The sequence below is a fragment of the Nothobranchius furzeri genome, chromosome 3 (assembly GCF_043380555.1).
Source record: "Nothobranchius furzeri strain GRZ-AD chromosome 3, NfurGRZ-RIMD1, whole genome shotgun sequence".
NCBI lineage: Eukaryota > Metazoa > Chordata > Actinopteri > Cyprinodontiformes > Nothobranchiidae > Nothobranchius > Nothobranchius furzeri.
The window spans coordinates 49,095,496-49,116,896 of NC_091743.1; the positions used below are offsets into that span (position 1 = coordinate 49,095,496).

Genomic DNA, 21,401 nt, shown 5'->3' on the forward strand with positions numbered 1-21,401 from the left:
ACGTTCATGTACTCACCCATGTTGACTCAAGACGGGGAAGACTGTTGTTAGTTTAGCATCTAGGAAACAGCAGAGAACGTCTAATAGAAGCTAACTGTTAGCATTAGCAACTTCACCACACAGTAGAACTCCTCAAAGCCTAATTTATTTGTGGAGATAAAATACCAACATTGCAGAGCAAACAGAGTCAGTGGTTGAGTCGCGTTGCTATTAGCCAATCAGAGGAGAGATGTCCAAATATCAGGAAATAAGGCTCCAAATCCTGTTGTGGCATTCCATAGACACCAATACGTAGCCTCATTAAGCACTGTAGAGCGTAACAGCGTCACCGCCATATTGGATAGGTCTCCTCGCTCTCCAAAGTCAATGCAGAGTGAGCAACTCAGCTTGTTTATGTGCAGCGTACGGTTGCAACAACCAACATAATATTTAAAACAGATCATGTGGGATTACTAGTGACTTTTCTAGCCTACCTGATGGGACATTTTTTTATTTGAATTTACTTTAATGTATTTTGTTTCATTATATTTATATTTTAAGTTTCATGCCATACCATGTGTCTGATTTTGTGAAAAAGCTAATAAAATGTGTTTTTAGTTGTGTAAGCACCTTCCTCAGTATAACAAACGCACTGGGGTGAATAGAGACCCATCTAAGATGGCGGTCAACCACTACAGCAGCGCCAGTCCACGGGGCATCTGCGTATATTTGTCTCTGCGTGGCATTCTGCTAGTTCCTGAAACAAGCACATCTGAGGGTTTTTTCCCCCTGAGTATGACTTGCAAGGCATTTATTCTTACTAGAGACCACAAATGTATTAAATAAACACGTGTTCCACACATTTAACAGAAAACACGATCACATCATCTGTGAACATTGGTGAGGAAGCTAAGGCAGATCCCTGGATTATGGATTCAATTCCGTCAACATTTGCCTTTACAATTTCTTGCACTAGGCCAGGCAAGGCAACACATTTCATTCACAAAGGCAATTTAATGTGCTTAGCCCCTTTGCCCATATGGACATATTTGGCTCCATTTAAAATTGTCCACACAATTTAAACTGTGTTTAACACCAGAGTATGGCTATGTGGTAAAATGCCCATGTTTCTTGATTTATTGTTTTATAATGCTAATTTCTGTCCTCTTTTTTCCTCTGAATGAACATCTAGAAAGAGAGTCTGAAAATGTTCTTGTCCTTTTCTGTGAGCTGCCGCAGCCTGAGGTGAACAGCAGGACTGACAAAGGAAACAAAAAGATGCTGTTGAACGCTGTGATCTTGTGATACCCATGCACACATCGCTGTAAGGTCACGTTACCAGACCAGAACTTGGGCTTTGCTCACAGGCATCACAAATTTGACTGACATTGTGCTGAAACTGGATTTCCATGAAGGTACTTGAGGATTTCTATTTAATTTAGAACAGTTTACACTCACAAATATTCTTGTAAGGAGCCATTCAACAATCTGGGTTTAAGCATTAGAATAAAAAAGTTATAACATTTCATTTTAAATGTTTCTCATCAGAGGGGGTGGGACCAGCTTTCTGTGATGTCAGAGGTTGAGAACATATATTATGTTAATTCAGGTTCAGGACTGTCTTAAAAGACTGAGGAGGTGCTTGGGAGTCTGTTTTGGAATTGTGTTGGGATTCAGGACAGCAGGGTGAGGATCTGGGATCAGAGAGGAAACACCATCTAAACCAGGATGAGGACTGTGGTGCTGCTCTTTCTGGCTTTCATATCGGCCGCGGCGATCCGTGAGTACATCAGAAAATAAAGACAAAAATGTTTATGGTGCAAAAAGAGATTTTACACAAGACAACATGAGTTAATTTCATTATTTATCATTTAAAACACAATTTACCTAAAACAATGAAATGAACAAATTGAAAATAAATGTTTTCTTGAGTTAATCTTTTTTTCTCCTTCAGGACACAAAGATGAATCCATTTTAAACTGCTTTATATATTCACAAGATAACAAAACAGCTGAAATCTGCAAAAGTTCAAAACATTTCTAAACTTTACTGATAACTTTGCCTATTATTCTTTCTGAAACAGATTTTTTTCAGAGGTTTCTGCTCCAACCTTTGCATGACATTATTTCAGAGACATAATTTAATCTGAACACAGCATAGGAATTTATTTTATTTACTGCAGTTATTCATGCTTTGGACCAAAAATCAAACAGCAAACATTCTGATCTGCTTTTCCATGCATGTTTCACGCTCACACACTCAACGTTTTGTCTGAGGATGCAAAGATTTATTCACATTAACACGCTGATTTCATACGTCATATTCAAATCAGTAACCAGTTAATGACCTTAAATAATGTCCAATGTCTGCATCGAAACATTTACCAAATTTTGCCGTTGCTCAAAAAAGTTTAATTTTGGTCTTGAAATGGAGTCTGGGAGCCGCCGTAGCTCCCACAGGGATTACTGGTGCTGAACTCAGCTGAGAGTCACATGAAAGGGATTGAGGGGGGATTGTGGGTCGTGTGACTCCCGAGTCAAGAACCCCTCACACCCTCCACTCCCGTCCAGAACCAGAACTCTCACACAAACCAAACAGTCAAAAAGATAACGGCCCCAACAAATAAAAACTAACGCTGTCATCTTTTTCTCGGAAAATTTTGTTCAATTTTTGCTTCCAGATAGTCTCAATAAATGAGTCAGTGGTTTTAAAATTTGGTTTTATTTGACTAATTTTGCAGGACAAAGAAGTCAATTCACACGTTATCGATCATGGAACTCCCAGATGTATCCGGTTTGGCAGGATGGAGACCCGAGGTTCAGGAACTGCTGGTTTGGTGAGGCTCGTTGTCTTTACCTGTAAACTCACTCACTCAGTCATGGCTGCATGGAAAGAAAATGCTAACTCAACGCAGAAAGGCTGCAGTTGGGATTCAAACCTGCAACCTTCTCACTACGACGCCACAGTGCTGCCAACTGCATCACCATGAGTTCATTTCTTTCTTTTCTTTTTTCTTTCTTCTTTCTTTTTTTATAAAATCAACATTGTTTTACTGAACAATCAAACGATAATAAATCACAGTGCATTTAGTGCCAACCACAGCCTTAAGACCTGTGTTGAAAATGTCCAAGTCCATACTTATGAGAGCACCATGTGAGCACCTGTGTGTGTACACGTGCTTGTATATGTAAGGTTTCTCCATAGGAGCATCCAATAGAGAGTGTGAGGGGCCACAGATTTGCCCCCTAAAGATGTGCAGGAGACGAAGGGAGCTCCAAGTCCCAGAGATCCAGGAGCTGCCCCAGAGCACAGGAACCCCAGGGAGACTGCGACCAGAAAAGCCCTTGTCCCCTCTTGAGAGGCACAGAGGATTGCCCCGGGGCAGCCAGCAGAGTCCCGGGAGATATCAGTGGCAAGCCCACAGGCCCGCCCACAGCCTCCCACCCCCGGCCGGCCGAGCCCAGGACCCAGCCCCGCCGGGGACCCAACAGAGCCCATTTACTCAGATCCCACCAGGCAGCCACCGGGATCGATCAGACCAATGCCAAAAATCTTAAATCCCCTGACCCGGGAGCTGTGAACACTCGGGCAGACCAAGGCACCATACTCCACACCAAATGTGGCAGGGGGAGGGGAGGCGAAGATGTGTAGCAGCACAAGAAGTCCCAGGAGAGGGGAGGAGTCCAAGACCCCACCCAACATATCAGCCAAACACAGACACAATCACACACTCCCTCCCTCATTCTCACACATACACATACAACCCAAGACTTACTAAATAAACACTAGACACCCACTCATGCTCCCCATACACACCCTATTCACTCTGGTCCCGGTACTGCTGCACATGGGGTACAACGCCCAGAGTTTGCCCCGTTCTGTTGGGGTGACAATGAGCAGGCTCCCCCGCCCAACGCTGAGCAAAGCAACCCACCATCCCAGCCTCCAATCAGACAGCCAGCTCCCCCTCCTAGCCTCCAGCCCCGGGAAGCCAAGCGACAACAGAGGTGTGCTAAGACCCCTAGTCTCCCTCCGCCTGCTCCAATATAGTGTTAGTGCGTGTTGATGAGGTGTATTCCATGGCTGTAGTGAGCGGGCGGTGCAGGCATCGTTTGGCCTACGCCAGCTGATGCAACCACACAACCCCACTACTCCTCACAGCCCTCTGTGTCTAAGTGCAGTTTAAAATTGGAAGTGGGCACCGGCACTCGGGATGAGGCTGAAAGATCCCCTTGCCAAATGCCGTTGAGTGTGCTCACTCCCAAGACCCTAAGTGTGTTTGCGTGGACTGTCGTTGGTGGAAGTGTTTAATGTGCAAATAAAGTTAAAATTGGGGTCAGGCTGCCACAGGAATGCGGCCCTGAGTTCATTTAAAGACGTTAACTTGTCTTTGATGTTGTTTTCAAGGAGGTGAGGTGACCTTTGACCTGAAGAATGACGCACCAACTCTGACAGGAGCAAAAGCAACTTTCAACATCAACCTAAACTTCCCCCCGAACCAGACCGCTCTGCCCGATGGTCAGGTGGTGTGGGCGCAGAACTGCACCATCAATGGTAGGGGGTGACGTGTCAAATGCAGCGAATGACTGGCCCGTTTTATTTTCATCTTGACCATGGGTCCCTGTCTTTACGCAGGACGCCAGTATCAGGAGGGTCAGGCTGTGTATCCGGACCAGAACCCAGAGTGGACTGGAGTTTTCCCTGACGGTACAGCGTTCACCAGAACTCAGAACCGGACCCAGGACAGGAAACCCCGCTACGTGTTTGTGTGGAAGACTTTAGGTAAATTCTGATGTTTGAAACAAAAGCAGCTTTTGCTAAGTTTTGTTAGAAATTATGTTGTTTCTTTATTTTCATGTAAATGTCTGCTTCAAAAAATGTGACAAATCCTTTAAAATCTAAATCATAAATGTCACATAGTTGATGGAAAGGCTTCCCAGCCTGCACACATAGGTGGGCCCCATGTGGTACATAACTGGGCAAGCCGTATGGGTCCCACCAGGGTTTTTCTGCAGTTTCCATGGTGGCCCCACATAGGTTTGCCCAGAAAGATATTTGGGCAAATATCCTATGGATTTTCAGAGGGTTTTGAATCTTTCTGGGCAAACCTATGTGGGGCCACCGTGAAAACTGCGGACAACCCCTGCTGGGACCAATACGGCTTGCCCATATATGTCCACCTATGTGTGCTGGCTAGGCTTCGAGACTAGATATGCTATATTACTCGTCAAACAACACAAGCTTTAAATTATTCTGTATTAACATCTTTATAGTTTTATTTTAATTGGCTTCTTTTTATAATATTTAGGATAAAATTAAATAAGCAAAAACACCTAATTTTCAATTGTTAGTAAAATGCTAGTAACCAATATTAAAGGTGTGGAACACTGAAACTTTTTGATGATAATTTCTGATTATCATTTTGATGCAGGCTGAACATGAAAATAGTCTCCTACACCTATCTCCTGCATTAGCTTCTGATGGAGAATAGACGGTGAAACTCTAGGATTTTAAAAGTCTGACAGATCTACATCACACTGTCACTTAACATTCACGGACTCACCCATCCTAGCTCGTGACGAGGAAGGCTATTGTTGGTTAAGCATCCAGAAACAGCAGAGAACGTCTCGACTAGTAGAAGCTAACCGTTAGCATTAGCAACTCAACCACACAGCAGAAGCTCCTCCAGGCAGTTGTTATTTGTTAGAAAAAAACATCCATATCGCAGAGCAAATGGAGTTAGTGGTAGAGTTGCGTTGCTGTTAGCCAATCAGAGGCAAGATGTCCAAATTTCAGGAAATAAGACTCCAAATCCTGTCATGTTAAGCTCTCTTTTGATGTAGCAGACATTTCCGTATACTGAGGAAGAGGTTTCTGGGCTTTTTATTTTTATTTTTATCCAAAGTATGGTTTACAAGGTATTCATTCCTACCAGAGACCACTGCAAATGTATTGAATAAATGAGTTTCCCACACCTTTAAAGAGTGAACTCTGTGTTGTTTGCAGGTCGGTACTGGCAGGTTGCAGACGGACCTTCCTCCTCACTCACCATCGGGACAGACAATGTCCCTCTGGGCTCCTACAACATGGAGGTTGTCATCTATCACTGCAGAGGAAAAAACAAGTTCATCCCCCTCGGCTATGCCTCAACGGTCTTCACCATCACAGGTGAACTGCTGAACTGTTGCCAAACTCAGGGCTTTGGAAAATATCTTAACATAAATTTCCCTTTCTGTCCTCAGACCAGATTCCATTCAGCATCTCACTTTCTCAAGTCAACGATGTGAATCAGAACGACCAGAACTTCATCCAGAACCAAGCCATCGCCTTCACCATCACGCTCCACGACCCCAGCCAGTACCTGACTGGTGCAGACATCAGCTTCAGCTGGGACTTTGGTGACACCAGTGGGACACTCATCTCCAGGGAGCGCTCTGTCACACACACTTACCTCTCAGTAGGAACCTTCAAACCTCAGGTGGTCCTGATGGCGAGCATTCCTAACACGTGTCCTGACCCAGCAGGTGGTAGGAATTTTAACGTGTCACCATTATCAATATCATTATGATTCTATTAGCTGACTTTCTTTTCCTCACCAGTTGTTCCCATTGATGCTTCGGCAGCTCCAGCTGTTGTAGTCATGGCCTCCACCCCTGCAGCTGTCCCAGCTGCTCTAGCGGAAGGAGGAGATGCAGTTGCCCTGGATATTTCTGCCTCTGATGCCACTCCAGTGCAGCCAGCTGAGGAGGAACCGGTTGCTGAAACCGACACAGAGGCAGTAGAAGTCTCTGCGTCAGTGGCTCCTGCAGGAGTAGATGAAGCCGTTGTCCCTGCAGAGCAAGATCCTGCCAACACAGCTGCTCCTGCTGCAGAAGCAGATGTTTCTGAGGAGGAGGAGACTGATGTAGCTGCAGATACAGCCACTGTTGCACCGGCAGCTGAAACACAAGCGGAGACAGCTGCTGAGGGAGCTGAAATCGTGCCTGTGGCTGATGCTGCTGCTTCAGCCATACCTGTTGCAGAGAACGAAGAAGCTGCAGTTGAGGCTGCTGACGCCGTCACCATTGCTCCTGTGGTGGATGTAGCTGTGGAGCAGGAAGCTGTTGATGCTCCTGTAGAGACTGCTGAGGCTACTTCTGTCGCCACAGAAGTGATCCAAGCTGAAACCGTAGCCGCTGCTGAAAATGTTGTTGCTCTCGCTGACACTGAGGCCACGGCTGCAGAAGGGGGAGCTCCAGCTGATGAGGCTGAAATAGTGGAAAACGCAGTCACAGCTACTGTAGCAGCTGCAGGTGAAGAGTTCCTTCCAACTCAAAATGCATCAAAGTGTAAGAAGATATGTCTAGACACAAAAGTACTAACTAATAACAAATTTGTTTTTCTTTGAATGTTCGTGCGGGTGAAGAAGAAGCAGCTCCAGCTGAGGCTGAGGTTCAGGTTGAAGTGGAAGCAGATCCTGCTCAGGTTGCTCTGGTTGTAGCCAAAAGACAAGCGCCAGAGCTCACAGCAGACTGCACCATCTACCGCTACGGCTCCCTCGCTACATCTGTGGATGTTGTTCGTAAGTCTTTCACTGTGATGCGTGTCACAAATCAGATGCTGCTGTTTAAAAGAGGTTTTAACACCCTTCTTGTTCTCTTTCAATCCTGCAGAGGGAATAGAAAGTGTGGAGATTGTTCAAGTCTCCAATATCGTGTCAATGATGACTGAGCTGGACCAGAATGCTGTAGATGTCACTATTTCCTGTCAAGGAAGGTGAATAGATTCCTTTGGTTGTATTTCATTTGTGACTTCTTCGTTTACAGCTTTTAGCTCTAAAGCCTCTCTGATTATTCTCCTTGAAACTTCTCCTTTGCATTCCTTCCTGTAGTCTGCCAAGCGAGGTGTGCACCGTTATCTCTGATGCTGACTGCATCACACCGATCCAAACCATCTGCAATGCAGCCTCACCCTCTCCAGACTGCCAGCTGGTCCTTCGTCAGTTCTTCAACGACACCGGAGTCTTCTGCCTCAACGTGTCTCTGACCAATGACGTCAGTCTGGCCGTGGCGAGCGCGAGAGTCAATGTGGCAGTGGGTGAGTGAGAGCGACAGTGATCAATGTACATGGTAATGACTTAGAAAGAGGTGGTTTTGTGTTGGTGTGATGTGATGCGTCTTCTTTCAGCTTCTGGTGGATCACCAGCTGGAACTGCTGCAACTGTGCTGGGTGGGATGGTCCTGGCCTGTGTGGTTTGTTGTTTGGGTTTGATGTACAGGTGAGTGTCAGATCACCACAAGTCTAAACCAGAATCTGTCCGTTAGCAAGCTGGTTTTAGCAACCAAACCAAGTCAAGAGCTTCAGTGACCATTTAGAAAAATGAAAAAAAATTTCTTCGGATTCTTTATGATTTAAACTGTAAAAGTTGAATTATATCTCTAATGTTCAGCATGTCTACCTCTCAAACAGCACTAGTGCTTTCCTCTAAAACCCAGTTTCAAATCCTAAATATCTTCTCCCATCTGGTGGAGGATCTGAGTATTGCATATGCCCCTTTTTATTTTTATTTGTTGATAAATTCATTTAACAAAAGTGTAATTTTATGACTTTCAGCAAACTTTGATTAATTGATCTATTGTTTGATTGATCTATTGATTTTCCTGGCTGTATGGGTTGTTGGTTGCAGGACATAACACAAATTTTAAATGTTGACTTGTGTCAGGCGGTTTAAGCAGTACCAGCCACTGAGGGAGAGCCAGGAGGACGCTAACAGAGGCAGCTTCGCAGTAACGTCGGTACCTTTGATGCTGTGGAATCTGCTGAGTCGACAGTCACCAGGAGAAAGCCGTCCACTTCTTCAGGGAAGGGTTGTGTGAAAATCAATCCACGTGCTAAAATCATCTGCTAACAGTTTGGCTTCATGTTTGTCACTCTGTAATGACACCAGATGGTCCAGACACCTGAAACATGCACATGTTGAGAAAACCAACTCATGTACAAATCAGGATTTTTACTGAAATAATGAAAAATATTTATTATGTCCTACAACAGGACCGGTATCCAGCACCTTTTAGTTTTAACCTTGCTTCAACGCACCTGATTTCAATCAGCAGGTGATTAACAGGCTTCTGCAGAGCCTGATGAGCTGCTGCACAGGTGCTTTAACCGCTGAATCTTGTGTGTTGGAGCAGAGAAACCACCAAAATGTGCTGGATGCCGGCCCTCGAGGCTGTGAATAGCCCTGTTCTACAACATCTTTATAATCACATAATAATTATCACAGCTGTATTTGTGGCCTGCTTATACTAAACATATGAAATAGATTTCAATTAATTTCTTACAGTTTAATAAAGTTTTCCACAGAAATATCATGTGAGTGACTCTGAAATAAAAACATTCAACTAATTACCATCATGTGTTTCTTTAAGTTGTTTTACCAAATCATCTGGATGCAAGAATCACATCATCAACAGGTAAAACTCTGGTAAAACCAAAGTTTTTCGTGTTTTTGCTGATTAATGACACGTTTCCTTTTAAAATCATTTAAATCTGGACAAACGGGTCTATGATGTATTTACTCAGTGTAACAGATGAACATTTTTGCATGCATCAGGTGATTTTATAACCAAAAAGTCCAACCAGTACTTGTGCTGCATCTTAAAACCAACTGCTGTATCTGCATCTTTAATCTCAGGAGATCAAACCTGCTCTAGCTCTGTGATGATTAATAACCTTTCACTGGACATTGGACCACTTTAGTTCTGTTTTATGCTATGGAGAGAACAGCAGAAATCATTACAAATACCATCAGGGAAGCTTGATCATCGCTAACATTATTAATACAGCTTCCATGAAAAGGTTAGGAGCTATTTATGGCAAATTCATTATCTTATAACTTAAATTATGTAATAAATGTAAGCTGTTGTGTTCTGAGTTTGGGAGCAAAGTGAGGATTAACATTTTAGTGTGTGAATGTGTGTGTGTGAATGGATGAGTGATGCACTGTAGTGTAAAGTACTTTGGAGTCCTTACTCTGAGCGGCGCTATACAATTTATCATATAAAATAAAAGTCTTTAAAGACACAAAGCAACACGAATCCAGTGTTTTACAGGCAGTCGCATGTATTTTTGTCTGAATAATCCACATTGAAATGATTTAGTGTTAGAGAACGCGGATTAACAGAAGAGTGCACGAGGATCTTGGCAGACTTCCTAGCAGATTAACAAAATAAATAATTAACGTGTTCAACCACAATGAAAGGAAGTGAGCGCGTTTAACAGAAAACACGTTTAGTCAAAAGAAAATGACAACAAAATAACTCAAGATTTTGAACGGCATTAAGATCCTTTCTTGTTATTATCCTCTCCCTGACTGTTGCACGATGCTCCACAACGCCCTGCAGCAGGAATAAAACCTGACGTCACTGCAGAAAATCCTTTACTGGAAGAAGAAACTACAGCCTCAATGTGAACAAAGACGCGGAGCTACGAGGACATAAAATGAGCGATAATGGATCAAAGTTCTTTCCCTGTGAATTATATACATTGCTTTATTTTCTAATTTCACTTGTACGTGCAGGAAGCAGATGTCTGTTTGCTACAGAGATGGACGGAAACAAGACAACCTGGTTGTTTCCTGCTGATGTGCACATTATTCTCTATCAGTCTCTTTACTCACAGTCCACATGAATTTAACAGACATGTAACACTGCAGCACTCCATTAAGGGGATTGAAACACAACCATTAATCACATACAGCTATTAACTTGTCTCTCAGCCGTATGAGCCATCTCTGTTCTCTCCAGCCAGGAGGCGACCCGGGAGGTCGTCTCTTTCTCTGACCTGCAGCTTTTAACAAGTCACTGCTTCACCAACAGAGAGCAACCCAACGTTCATGTTAAAACTCACTGTAAAAGTGAAGATGAGTCAGGGAGGGACATCTCCCCGGGAGCCACGCAGCTCTGATTAATCTGGACCAGTTATGTTGCTCGCCACTCCCATAGCAACAGATCTTTAAGAGATCTAATTACCTCCGTATTTCCTCCGCGCTGCAGAAACCTTTAGAGGGATGTCACGATAACAATCACTACTGCCAATGATCTGAATAGATGTCAGGGCAGAGTTCACGGCTAACCAGAGCTCACTCATCTAACAGAATTAGGTTTTAAAAATGGTTACCCCTCCTCAGTTACCTGGATCTTTTGTTCTCCTCCAAACTTCTAAAGAAACCAGCCAGCCAGTGAGAACAGTTTATCATCGATCATTGAATCATTCCCACCAGGCTGCTCAACTAGCTCCCTTCTTCCCTTATCTCCACCCATTTAACCCTTTTGTTGGCAGAACTTCACTCACCTTTCAGATCTGATCAGCCTCTTTAATCAACTTTCACCTGAAATTATGACACATAAATCTACTTTTTGCTTATGTTTATTGGAAAAATTCACACTGTGAGTTTGTGTTGCTGCCACTTACTGACGGTTAAACCTGCTTCCATCTGGGGCAAAAACCCGACATTACTGAAGAATATATTAGATGGAGCTCATCTTTATGAAAATGTAACGCAATAAATACGTTTACATCCCAACATCATTGAGACACCTGAATGCATGTTTACGTTTGAAACTGGACACACATATTGAGCTGAAGATGAGAACAGATATTTTATTGTTTAGGTGGCTGAACGCGGGGATCCTTGGGGAGTTCTGGGATAAGAGCTGTGGAAGGATCATTTACTAATGGTGACATCTGGTTGAGGGTTAGTGTTACACACAGAATCCAGAATTAACCTATAAATAGTGTGTGTGTGTGTGTGTGTGTGTGTGTGTGTGTGTGTGTGTTTGTGTGTGTGTGTGTGTGTGTGTGTGTGTGTGTGTGTGTGTGTGTGTGTGTGTGTGTGTGTGTGTGTGTGTGTGTGTGTGTGTGTGTGTGTGTGCAGGTTCATGTTCTAAAAATCTCCTAAATTTAGGCTAAAGTGAACCATCTTCCAAGGCAGGATGAGAGATTCTGTTTGACAAGAGGAAAGAGAGGATGAGTCAGAGAGAAGAGAGTTACTGACCATGAAGCAGGTTGATTAGATTACAGAGAAACATCCAACAGGCCTTTTATCACAGATCAGCTTTGACCGTGTGTTCACAACCAGCAAAAGTGTGTGTATTGGTGAAAACCACAGATAATAAAAAATAAAGAGTTGCGTTTTCTTCCCAATATGTGAGCTACTGCAAAAAATAAAAGGAAACTTATTGAATGAGAAAACTGCTGTTTTTTTAATTAAAATGACAGGAATTTGTGAATAAGACATGAAATACATTATGCAAGGTTGTTAAACTCAATATTCTAGAAAAGTGATGTCATCAGACACAAGGAGAAGATCGTGCCACGCCCAGCTAAAACGGAGCATGCTCTGTTAGTAATGTCTGTGTGCTCAGTTCAGACACAGATGAATCAAACCAACACACAGAGAGGATTAGGAATGTGAAAACTACAGACTCTCAAAGTACAATACAAGTACTATAACTTTGGATGTAAACATCATTTTTATTATGACTTTTTGAAAGAAAATTAGGTTGATTTAATTTGTTAAAGTGAATTAAAGCGATTTAAGTTCAATGTCTTGCTTATGTTTAGCTGTCAAGTTATTTTTTGTACTTCAAACACAGAATAAACACGATGTGTAAACACTCTTCTGACAGCTAAAAATAAATTTTACTTATTCTAAGAATGACTCAAGTCAGCGTCTACAGTGTTTCTTCATTTGTGAACATATTCCTTCCAAAAAATTACTAAAGCAAAAAATTATCCCACATTATTTATTTGCTGTTTCACATCATTATTAATAAACACTCCCTACAAAACTAATAGTCCTCCTATAACTACTTGAGCATTGAACTAGTTGTCCAAATCTGTCGAGTAAACTTCGTGCATTCCTTTATCATATTTTACAGAGACATGGCCATCGTGCAGTTTTACCCAAAGAAAGTATTTTGTGTTAGTTTTAAATATGTTTGCTTTTGCACAATGCTGCAAAGCACACATGCAGTGAAATGCGAAGCAAACAGTGTTGTGTACTCATTAACCTCTAAGAAATGCCGTACTATTAATGAGACAAGCAAGTCATATTGAACTAGAACATCACTGATAATTGTCTGCCACCTTGTATGAACTTGCTGATCTATGATCTGAACCAAAAACCCACACTTGTCTGGAAAAACAGAGATTACTGGATGATTCTTTTCCAAAAAGATAATATAACTGCAGAGTCATGTCTCTACCCCAGACGGCCAGAATATCAATAAAGTATTCCATTACTGTAAAAGGAGAGACAGACAGGGAGCAGAGAGACACAGAGACAAATGGACGAGCGGAAAAAAGAATTGAATCAATGCATCCATGTGATTCGGTTTAGGGTAGAGTTTCAGGTTCTCTACTGGGAACCAGGAAATCAAATCCTCGGCACGAGCATGAGTGATTTTGTGATAATCAGGATAAGAACAGATTGAAATTATTTATGGATGAGAATCCAGGGGAAGACAGATTAGGCACATGTCTTTACATCAAAGTAGAATTAAGAAGTTGGTCTGGCTTTCTGCCAGCTTTTCTGGTTAGGAGATGGATGGAGACCAGTGAAACTGCAGAAAAAGGCATGGTCCAACTCTGAGGGGTAGGGAGTGGCCAGAGCTGTATGGTGATGAGAGAGCAAGAAAGGAAGGGTGGAGTGAGGAGAGGAGAGGGGGGAGGAGGTGTGATGCTCAGAGGGCCTGAGAGTATAAAACCCTCCTCACTCCTCAGTCGGATGTCCTGTTGCTTCAGGAGCATTTCATCTTTCCACAGCCACAGAGAACAGAGCCAGAACAACCATGAGCCATTCTTCAGTGCATTCCTCCACCTCCTACAGGCGCACCTTTGGAAGCCCACACCCCATCTCCCTGTCCTCCTTCACCCCCGTATCTTCTCGCCCTCCCGTCTCTGGAGGCCGCTACATGCGCTCAGTCTCACCTATGGTGGCGTCCCGCCCCGCCACCTACCAGCAACAGCGTACCCGCTCCAGCCCCCAGCCCCCTCGCATCTCCTACGACAAGGTGGACTTCACCTTGGCTGAAGCCGTCAACCAGGAGTTCCTTGCCACCCGCAGCAATGAGAAGGCGGAGCTGCAGCAGCTCAACGACCGCTTTGCCAGCTACATCGAGAAGGTGAGGTACCTGGAACAGCAGAACGGTGCTCTGACGCAGGAGCTGAACCAGTACAAGGGCCAGTACCAGCAAGGCCAGCCCAACCGGGCCTCGGAGCTCTTCCAGGAGGAGCTCAGGGAGCTGAGGCGTCAGATGGATGCAATCGGCAAAGAGAGGGACCAGTACCTGCTGGAGAGGGACAACCTGGCCGATGACCTGACCCTCCTCAAACAGAGGTCAGTACGATAGATAGATAGATAGATAGATAGATAGATAGATAGATAGATAGATAGATAGATAGATAGATAGATAGATAGATAGATAGATAGATAGATAGATAGATAGATAGATAGATAGATAGATAGATAGATAGATAGATAGATAGATAGATAGATAGATAGATAGATAGATAGATAGATAGATAGATAGATAGATAGATAGATAGATAGATAGATAGATAGATAGATAGATAGATAGATAGATAGATAGATAGATAGATAGATAGATAGATAGATAGATAGATAGATAGATAGATAGATAGATAGATAGATAGATAGATAGATAGATAGATAGATAGATAGATAGATAGATAGATTTGGGCGTGGCACCAGAGCATGATGCTGCACCACATCACGTGTGCAGAATGATGTGATGTGCGATTGCAAATGATACATTTATTTCATGAGATATGGAGGTAAACAACAGCACATGACATCATCAATAGAACCATGTGATATAGGAATCATTGCATAATTAAGTAAATAATATAAATGTGAATTTGTTAAATAGCAGACACACGATGATGCATGCTTGCAGAGAAAGGAGGTGGGGGGAGGGACCAGACATTGGGTGGGGCAGGCCGAGAAGCAGGGAGGAGGAGGAGAGGAAATGGGAGCAGAGAGAGAGAGAGGGAGAGGGTGATAGAGGGGTTGGGTGTCAGGGGGGAAAATCAATGTGACTCAATAACTCCATTAGGTGTGTTTCAGACAGTGTCCCTCTTTACTGATGGGATGGTGCCAGAGAGCCCATTAGGACAAAAAAGGCCCGGCGTAACTCCACATGAATTAAAGATGAGAACCAGGGACCCACTAATACTCTATGTCCATCCTGGGTTGAACCTGCCTGACTGAATGGATGAAGCTGGGTTCAGCTGCACTCAGAGATGATCAATCTGAAAAAAGCTGATCAGGAGAGAAGTGCATTCTGGGTCATGGCTCATTCTGAGTAACACAAGAGAGAACATGATTTATTAGAGCAGAACAAAAAGTCAAGGTTAAAGCTTTTCTGCTACTGCACAGTCATGTTGAAAACAGTCTTTTAAGTTAAAGGTGGAGGTATGTTTAGATAATCAAATCGGGTTTGTGCAGACGACCTCAGCGAAATGCTGACCTGCAACATTTGCTGAAAGGAGCAGCTGCAGGTCTGCACTCTCAAATTCCTTTTAACGAGACAGCAAATTCCCAAATGGATCCAGGAAGCTTAGCGCCAGCTGATGCTCTACTGTTGGCTGATATTAGAGGGAAAACATTAAATTAAATTAATTCTCATATACAATTGCAATTCCTGTTAAAACCCATTATAAAACTGTTCTCTGCTCTCAGGTTGGAGGACGAAGCCCAGAAGAGAGCTGATGCTGAAAATAACTTGGTTGCTTTCCGCAAGGTAAACGCCAGAGTCGCTGGGCTGTCTCTGATGATGAGACTCATTGATTAGCTTTGTTACGCCTCCAGCACTTTCATAACAGAGTCACAGTGTGACAGGGCAGATTCCTTAGATGGTATTGATCACTCAAGGCTGCACTGGCCTGTTAAAATAAATACAAATACTAAACACTTCTTGGGAATTTACACTTTAGCTCTTCTTTTGTCTCCTAAACTCAGGATGTCGACGATGCTACGTTGTCCCGTTTGGAGCTGGAGAGGAAGATCGAATCTCTAATGGATGAGATTGAATTCCTAAAGAAACTCCACGATGAAGTAAGTAATGCTGACTCTTAGCCAGTGGTTTCCTACTGTAGAAGCAAAACTCTTGGGAAAGAATTGATCTAAAATGCTAACAGTAATCTAAATCCTGTTAGAACAGGAAACAAATATTATTATCATAAAATGAATGAAAATAGATTTTACTGTGTCGGTGAGTTGGTTTGTTTGCAAATTCAGGAAATCCAAGATGTCCAAGTGAGTGTCCAGACCCAGCAGCTGAAGATGGAGGTGGACAGTACCTCCAGGCCGGACCTGACTGGTGCTCTGAGGGACATCAGGGCCCAGTATGAGACCATTGCATTGAAGAACATGCAGGAATCTGAGGACTGGTACAAGTCCAAGGTGTGCAGATGGGACAGACACATTCTCGAGCACACAGGAACACAAACATACTCATTCCTTTATTTTTGTTTCCTCTTTTGCTGCTTTATTAGTTTGTTGACTTGACTGAGTCTGCAAAGCGCAACACTGATGCCCTGAGGATGGCCAAGCAGGACGCCAACGAGTCCAGGAGGCAGATTCAGTCCCTCAACTGTGAAATTGATGCACTTAAGAACACAGTAAGACCAGACCGTCTTCATGAATGTGTGGTACGCATTCGCAACTGCTCCAAATCTGTTGTGCTGCTGTGATTCCCCAGAATGAAGCTCTGCTCAGGCAGATGCGTGAAATGGAGGACCAGTTTGGCAACGAGATTGCCAACTACCAGGACAACGTGGGCAGACTCGAGGACGAGATTCGCCACCTGAAGGAAGAGATGGCTCGCCATCTTCGGGAGTACCAGGACCTCCTCAACGTCAAGATGGCCCTGGACATCGAGATCGCCACTTACCGTAAACTGCTGGAGGGAGAGGAAAGCAGGTGAGGGAAGAAATATCAAAGACGCGTGCATTACACTGACCATGTCCAAAGTGTGGCTCGGGGGCCACCTGCCGCCCTGGTGGTGATTCTGTTTGGCCCTGACTGAATTTCCAGGAGGATGAATTTAGTCTCACCAGTAGGATTTTTATGTCAAAAGACCCTTTTCAACATTTCTTCTTTCAGACTTGTACTGATGCTCCAATGTCGGAACTATTTTTGAGAAATGCAAATAAAAAAATACATAAACAATTATCTTTGTTATTTTAAATAAGTAAAAAACATTAACAGGGACACTTTAAAATAAGGGTCCCTTTATTAACATTATCATTATTGTTAACTATTAAAGTCTCTTTCCGGAGTATTTATCTTATCTGATGGCACCATCTAGTGGCTAACAAGCATATCACACAAATAGTCAGTCGATGCGTTTTTTTTAAGATGGCGACTTCACGTTTCTTGTTTATAAATGTGCATCTGTGGCCAACAAACCGAGCTAAAACACGCTGTTTTACAAGTATTGTATGTTTTCATATAATTATATTTTAAAGACTTACTTGACTGTGAAAAGTTAATCAACTCTGCATCAGCCGAGGTATTTCTTACATTTGAAGCACATAAGTGGCAGTCTAACGCTGTTGTTTAGTTCTGGTTGGCGCTCAGTTTCCTATTGCACAGAGCTCTGCAGGGCAGGGGGCGTGCTTAGCAAAAAAATAAAGAAAAGACGTGTTGCTTACATTATATCACAGTACATAATAAGATAATCACTTTTACGTATTTCTGAAAAATCATACATAATTTCTCAAAGGGGAAAACTCCAGAAAGCTACTGTCCTTAAGGTCAGGACAAAGGGCTCAGGACTGGGGGATATCTGCTTAGATATGTATTTTCATTGAACATTAAAATTGTCTCCTACACCTATCTCCTGAATTAGCTTCTGATAGAAAATAGACGGTGAAAATCTAGATTTGAAAGGCCTGACAGATCCATGTCACACTGTCACTTAACATTCATGGATTCACCCATCTTGACTCACGACGAGGAAGGTTGCTGTTTTAATGTCCAGGAATCAGAAGAGAACCTCCCGACTAGTTTAGGCTAAATGTTAGCATTAGCAACACCCCCACAAAATAAAACTCCTCCAGGCTTGTGTTATTTGTGGAGATGAAACATCAACGTTGCAAGTCAGTGGTAGAGTTGCGTTGCTGTTATCCAATCTGAGGCGAGATGTCCAAATATCAGGAAACATGACTTTAAATCCTGCTGTGCAGCAGCAGGATAGTTGGTGCTGATCCAAGAAATTCTGGGCTGTTTTTGCATTGAGTGTGGCTTACAAGGCCTTCATTCCTACCAGAGACCACTGCAAATGTATTGATTAAACAAGTTTCCCATACCTTTAATGCTTAATAAGTCATTATTATTTACTTATTATAAAATGCAACCAAAATAAAATGTTTGTTGACCACAAGTACTATTTACGTGGCAATTTTAACCTTCATTAGTGTTTGGACACCGATGGCTTAACCCCCCCACTCTCTTTATGGGTGACCCTGTGAGGAAAGTTGACCATTGAGCAGGATTGATGGTTTATCCCTTGAGGTCCACGTGGCAGGGTGAGGTGGTGCTCACTCCTTACCCCTGCCACATGGACCCAAGGGGTGAACCATCAATCCTGCTCAATGGTCAATTTTCCTCGCGGGGTCACACCCGTTTGGGCAGTGGGAGGGTTAAAGGATCAGACCACAACTTCAAGGCTCTAAACCTGAATTCTTTTGTTGGGTTTCTTGAGTCTTTTCAGACCAAATTACATGCATGCTAAGTTTAAGTAGAGCAAATTCAATTTTACTGCAGAACAACAGCCTGAAATTATTTGTTTCTGTCACAGGATCTCTGTTCCCATCTTCAACGTAGGAATGAGCAATCATCTTGGTGACAGAGGTGAGATATTTTCCATTTATTTCTAAAAACTAATTTGGATTAATTGTTGGTGTGTCTTGTACATTTGTGAACTGGAGGTGTGGGTGATTATGTGAAGGACTGTCTGTAGTAATTCAAAGCAGTCATCTGTGATTTAATCTTTCTTTTTTTTTAAGATTATGAAAAAGCTCCTGAAACTCAGGGCAAGAAGACTGTGGTGATTAAAACTGTGGAGACCAGAGATGGAGAAGTAAAATGATTTAAAGCAAAACTGCATTGCCCTTCCTTAAGTGGTCAACTTTCATACCAGTGTGTTTCTCTTTCTGCATCAGGTGGTGAAGGAATCCAGGAGAGAGAAGGAGAGTGACTCTGGAAAAACCGACATAGACGACTAGATAAAAGCTGTGAAGTTAGACAATGTGCCATGGTAGAGAAAAATATGAAGAAATTAAGAATTCTGGCACATTTAGTTCTCATTCCCATTAGTTATGTGTGTTGTTGTCTAGCAATGTATCCCTCAGCAAAGGTGCAACCTTTAGAGAATCACCTTGGTGCTACGTAAGCCACCAAACTTTTGCTAAACGCTCGTGTTATGCCGTTTATTACTGTACCACTCGAGGCCTTGATTTACAGTGCAATCCTGTGGAATTAGGCTACCACACATTTATAGTAGACATTTAAAGTACAGGCAGAAATAAGTAGCTAAATACAAGATTTTAGTGCTTAATTTTAGACTGATTTACTAACAAATGTGCTGACACTGCCCTTTATTGCCCCACACACCTTAAATGGCAGAATAAGGTTAATTCAATCTGTCTGCTTTTGTTTTTGAAGCTTTGCTACCCTTTTATTATTAAGACTGTCTTTTTATTGGAGATGTGGATGATAAATGAACATGTAACAGGCAAGAAAAGATGAAACTGAAAAGATGATCAACTAAATAGACTTTTGCAAAATGTGCTTTTGAATGATGTAGCACGGTTAATGAATAAAAATGTATGTGCAAATAAACTTCATTGGCGCTAATACTGGTTTTCTGTTGACATTTATACCTTTGAAATATGTTTACATCTTTGTCAACATGATAAATATACCTGAACACCGCAGTTTCAAAGCCCAACAAACCCCATTCAATATTAGTTACAATAGCAGTGCTACAAAACAATAACAGCTGAAGCAGTGCAGTCAATATTTGATTATTTAAGAAGACAAAAGAAGAGCAATAAATAATCTAATGAAGACTCAGAGCAATTTTAATTCAATTCAGTTTATTTATATGGCGCCAAATCACGACGAGAGTCGTCTCAATGTACTTCACAAAGTAAACATTCCAATACATACAGGTCAGTTCATTAAGCCAATCAGTAAAAAGTTTCCTACATAAGGAACCCAGCAGATTGCATCAGGTCACTGACTAGTGTCAGTGACTTTACAGCAATCCTCATACTAAGCAAGCATGCAGCGACAGTGGAGAGGAAAACTCCCTTTTAACAGGAAGAACCCTCCAGAGGATCCTGGCTCAGTATAAGCAGCCATCCTCCACGACTCACTGGGGATCGAGAAGACAGAGCAGACACATACACGCACACACCAACACACACACACACACACACACACACACACACACACACACACACACACACACACACACACACACACACACACACACACACATACACACACACACACACACACACACACACAGACACATGCAACATATATACAAAGTAGTATTTCTATGGTAACATTGTGATTTCTTAGTAAATATTCTATTTGGTGAGAGAGAAACTTTATTGTATTCATCTTAGTGAATGTATAATTAATTCAACGGGTAAACTAGTAGTAGCACATTCAATGTCAAAGTAAGTAAAATGTTATTATCAGGAGAGGGAGAATGTCTAAAATAAGTAAGTTGTTTGTATTTGGTTTTAATTTCATTGTTTTGATTGTTGAGTTCTCGTGTTTACATCCGGTTGACCTAAATAAAAACATATAAACCTCTTATAGACCACATGTGACCATCAATAAAACCAAAAGGCAGATTACAAATAATGAAATTAAAAGTCTATTCAGACAAAGAACAAACTGTTAAAAAGAACAGCATTTCTATTCTGTTGCTGGTCGTTATGCTGCATTTGCTTTTTATTTATTTGAATAGTTCATACATTATTGTGAAATCTAAATACACCTATGCTTTTCCCGTTCAAAAAAAACTGTGCCTTTAAATAAATAATTTATATGTCTGTATGAATGTCTCTGTGTGTGTGTGTGTGTGTGTGTGTGTGTGTGTGTGTGTGTGTGTGTGTGTGTGTGTGTGTGTGTGTGTGTGTGTGTGTGTGATCTAATATTCATTTGATCGGTTATATTCCACAACCATGGTAAATCATTGCTGTGTTGTGGGGTGCAACCATCGGGTGCAACATGTGATCGCCAGGGAAAACAGGCTAACTTTCCACAGTTTTCCTGCTTGGAGGCATAACCAAGTGTCTAACATAACAAAGTCTCGTCGGCTCGCTTGGAT

General features: G+C 42.4%; 2 protein-coding genes across 2 annotated transcripts; both read left to right on the forward strand.

Annotated features, from left to right (window-relative positions):
• The first annotated feature begins 1,599 nt into the window (after positions 1 to 1,599).
• pmela (premelanosome protein a) lies at positions 1,600 to 9,048 on the forward strand. The gene is made up of 12 exons (XM_015959705.3): positions 1,600 to 1,759; positions 2,720 to 2,815; positions 4,387 to 4,533; positions 4,615 to 4,761; positions 5,986 to 6,147; positions 6,222 to 6,503; positions 6,579 to 7,271; positions 7,385 to 7,540; positions 7,632 to 7,734; positions 7,850 to 8,055; positions 8,146 to 8,236; positions 8,681 to 9,048. Exons 1-12 carry the CDS (start codon positions 1,708 to 1,710, stop codon positions 8,832 to 8,834), a joined length of 2,289 nt encoding a protein of 762 aa, XP_015815191.3. The 5' UTR covers positions 1,600 to 1,707; the 3' UTR covers positions 8,835 to 9,048.
• A 4,682-nt stretch (positions 9,049 to 13,730) lies between these two features.
• Positions 13,731 to 19,906, forward strand: prph (peripherin). The gene is made up of 9 exons (XM_015959703.3): positions 13,731 to 14,359; positions 15,725 to 15,785; positions 16,004 to 16,099; positions 16,283 to 16,447; positions 16,540 to 16,665; positions 16,746 to 16,966; positions 18,849 to 18,901; positions 19,057 to 19,130; positions 19,213 to 19,906. The coding sequence occupies exons 1-9, from the start codon at positions 13,812 to 13,814 to the stop codon at positions 19,273 to 19,275; spliced, it is 1,407 nt and encodes a 468-aa protein (XP_015815189.3). The 5' UTR covers positions 13,731 to 13,811; the 3' UTR covers positions 19,276 to 19,906.
• The last annotated feature ends 1,495 nt before the right edge of the window (positions 19,907 to 21,401 follow it).

What these genes read in the sequence shown, in the direction of transcription:
- pmela (XM_015959705.3), top strand. Translation starts at nt 1,708, where the DNA reads ATGAGGACTGTGGTGCTGCTCTTTCTGGCTTTCATATCGGCCGCGGCG. An exon ending in AACGGTCTTCACCATCACAG is followed by an intron (nt 6,148 to 6,221) that starts GTGAACTGCTGA and finishes TTCTGTCCTCAG; the next exon opens with ACCAGATTCCATTCAGCATC. An exon ending in GAGAGTCAATGTGGCAGTGG is followed by an intron (nt 8,056 to 8,145) that starts GTGAGTGAGAGC and finishes GTCTTCTTTCAG; the next exon opens with CTTCTGGTGGATCACCAGCT.
- prph (XM_015959703.3), top strand. Translation starts at nt 13,812, where the DNA reads ATGAGCCATTCTTCAGTGCATTCCTCCACCTCCTACAGGCGCACCTTT. An exon ending in CTGACCCTCCTCAAACAGAG is followed by an intron (nt 14,360 to 15,724) that starts GTCAGTACGATA and finishes CTCTGCTCTCAG; the next exon opens with GTTGGAGGACGAAGCCCAGA. An exon ending in AGGACTGGTACAAGTCCAAG is followed by an intron (nt 16,448 to 16,539) that starts GTGTGCAGATGG and finishes CTGCTTTATTAG; the next exon opens with TTTGTTGACTTGACTGAGTC.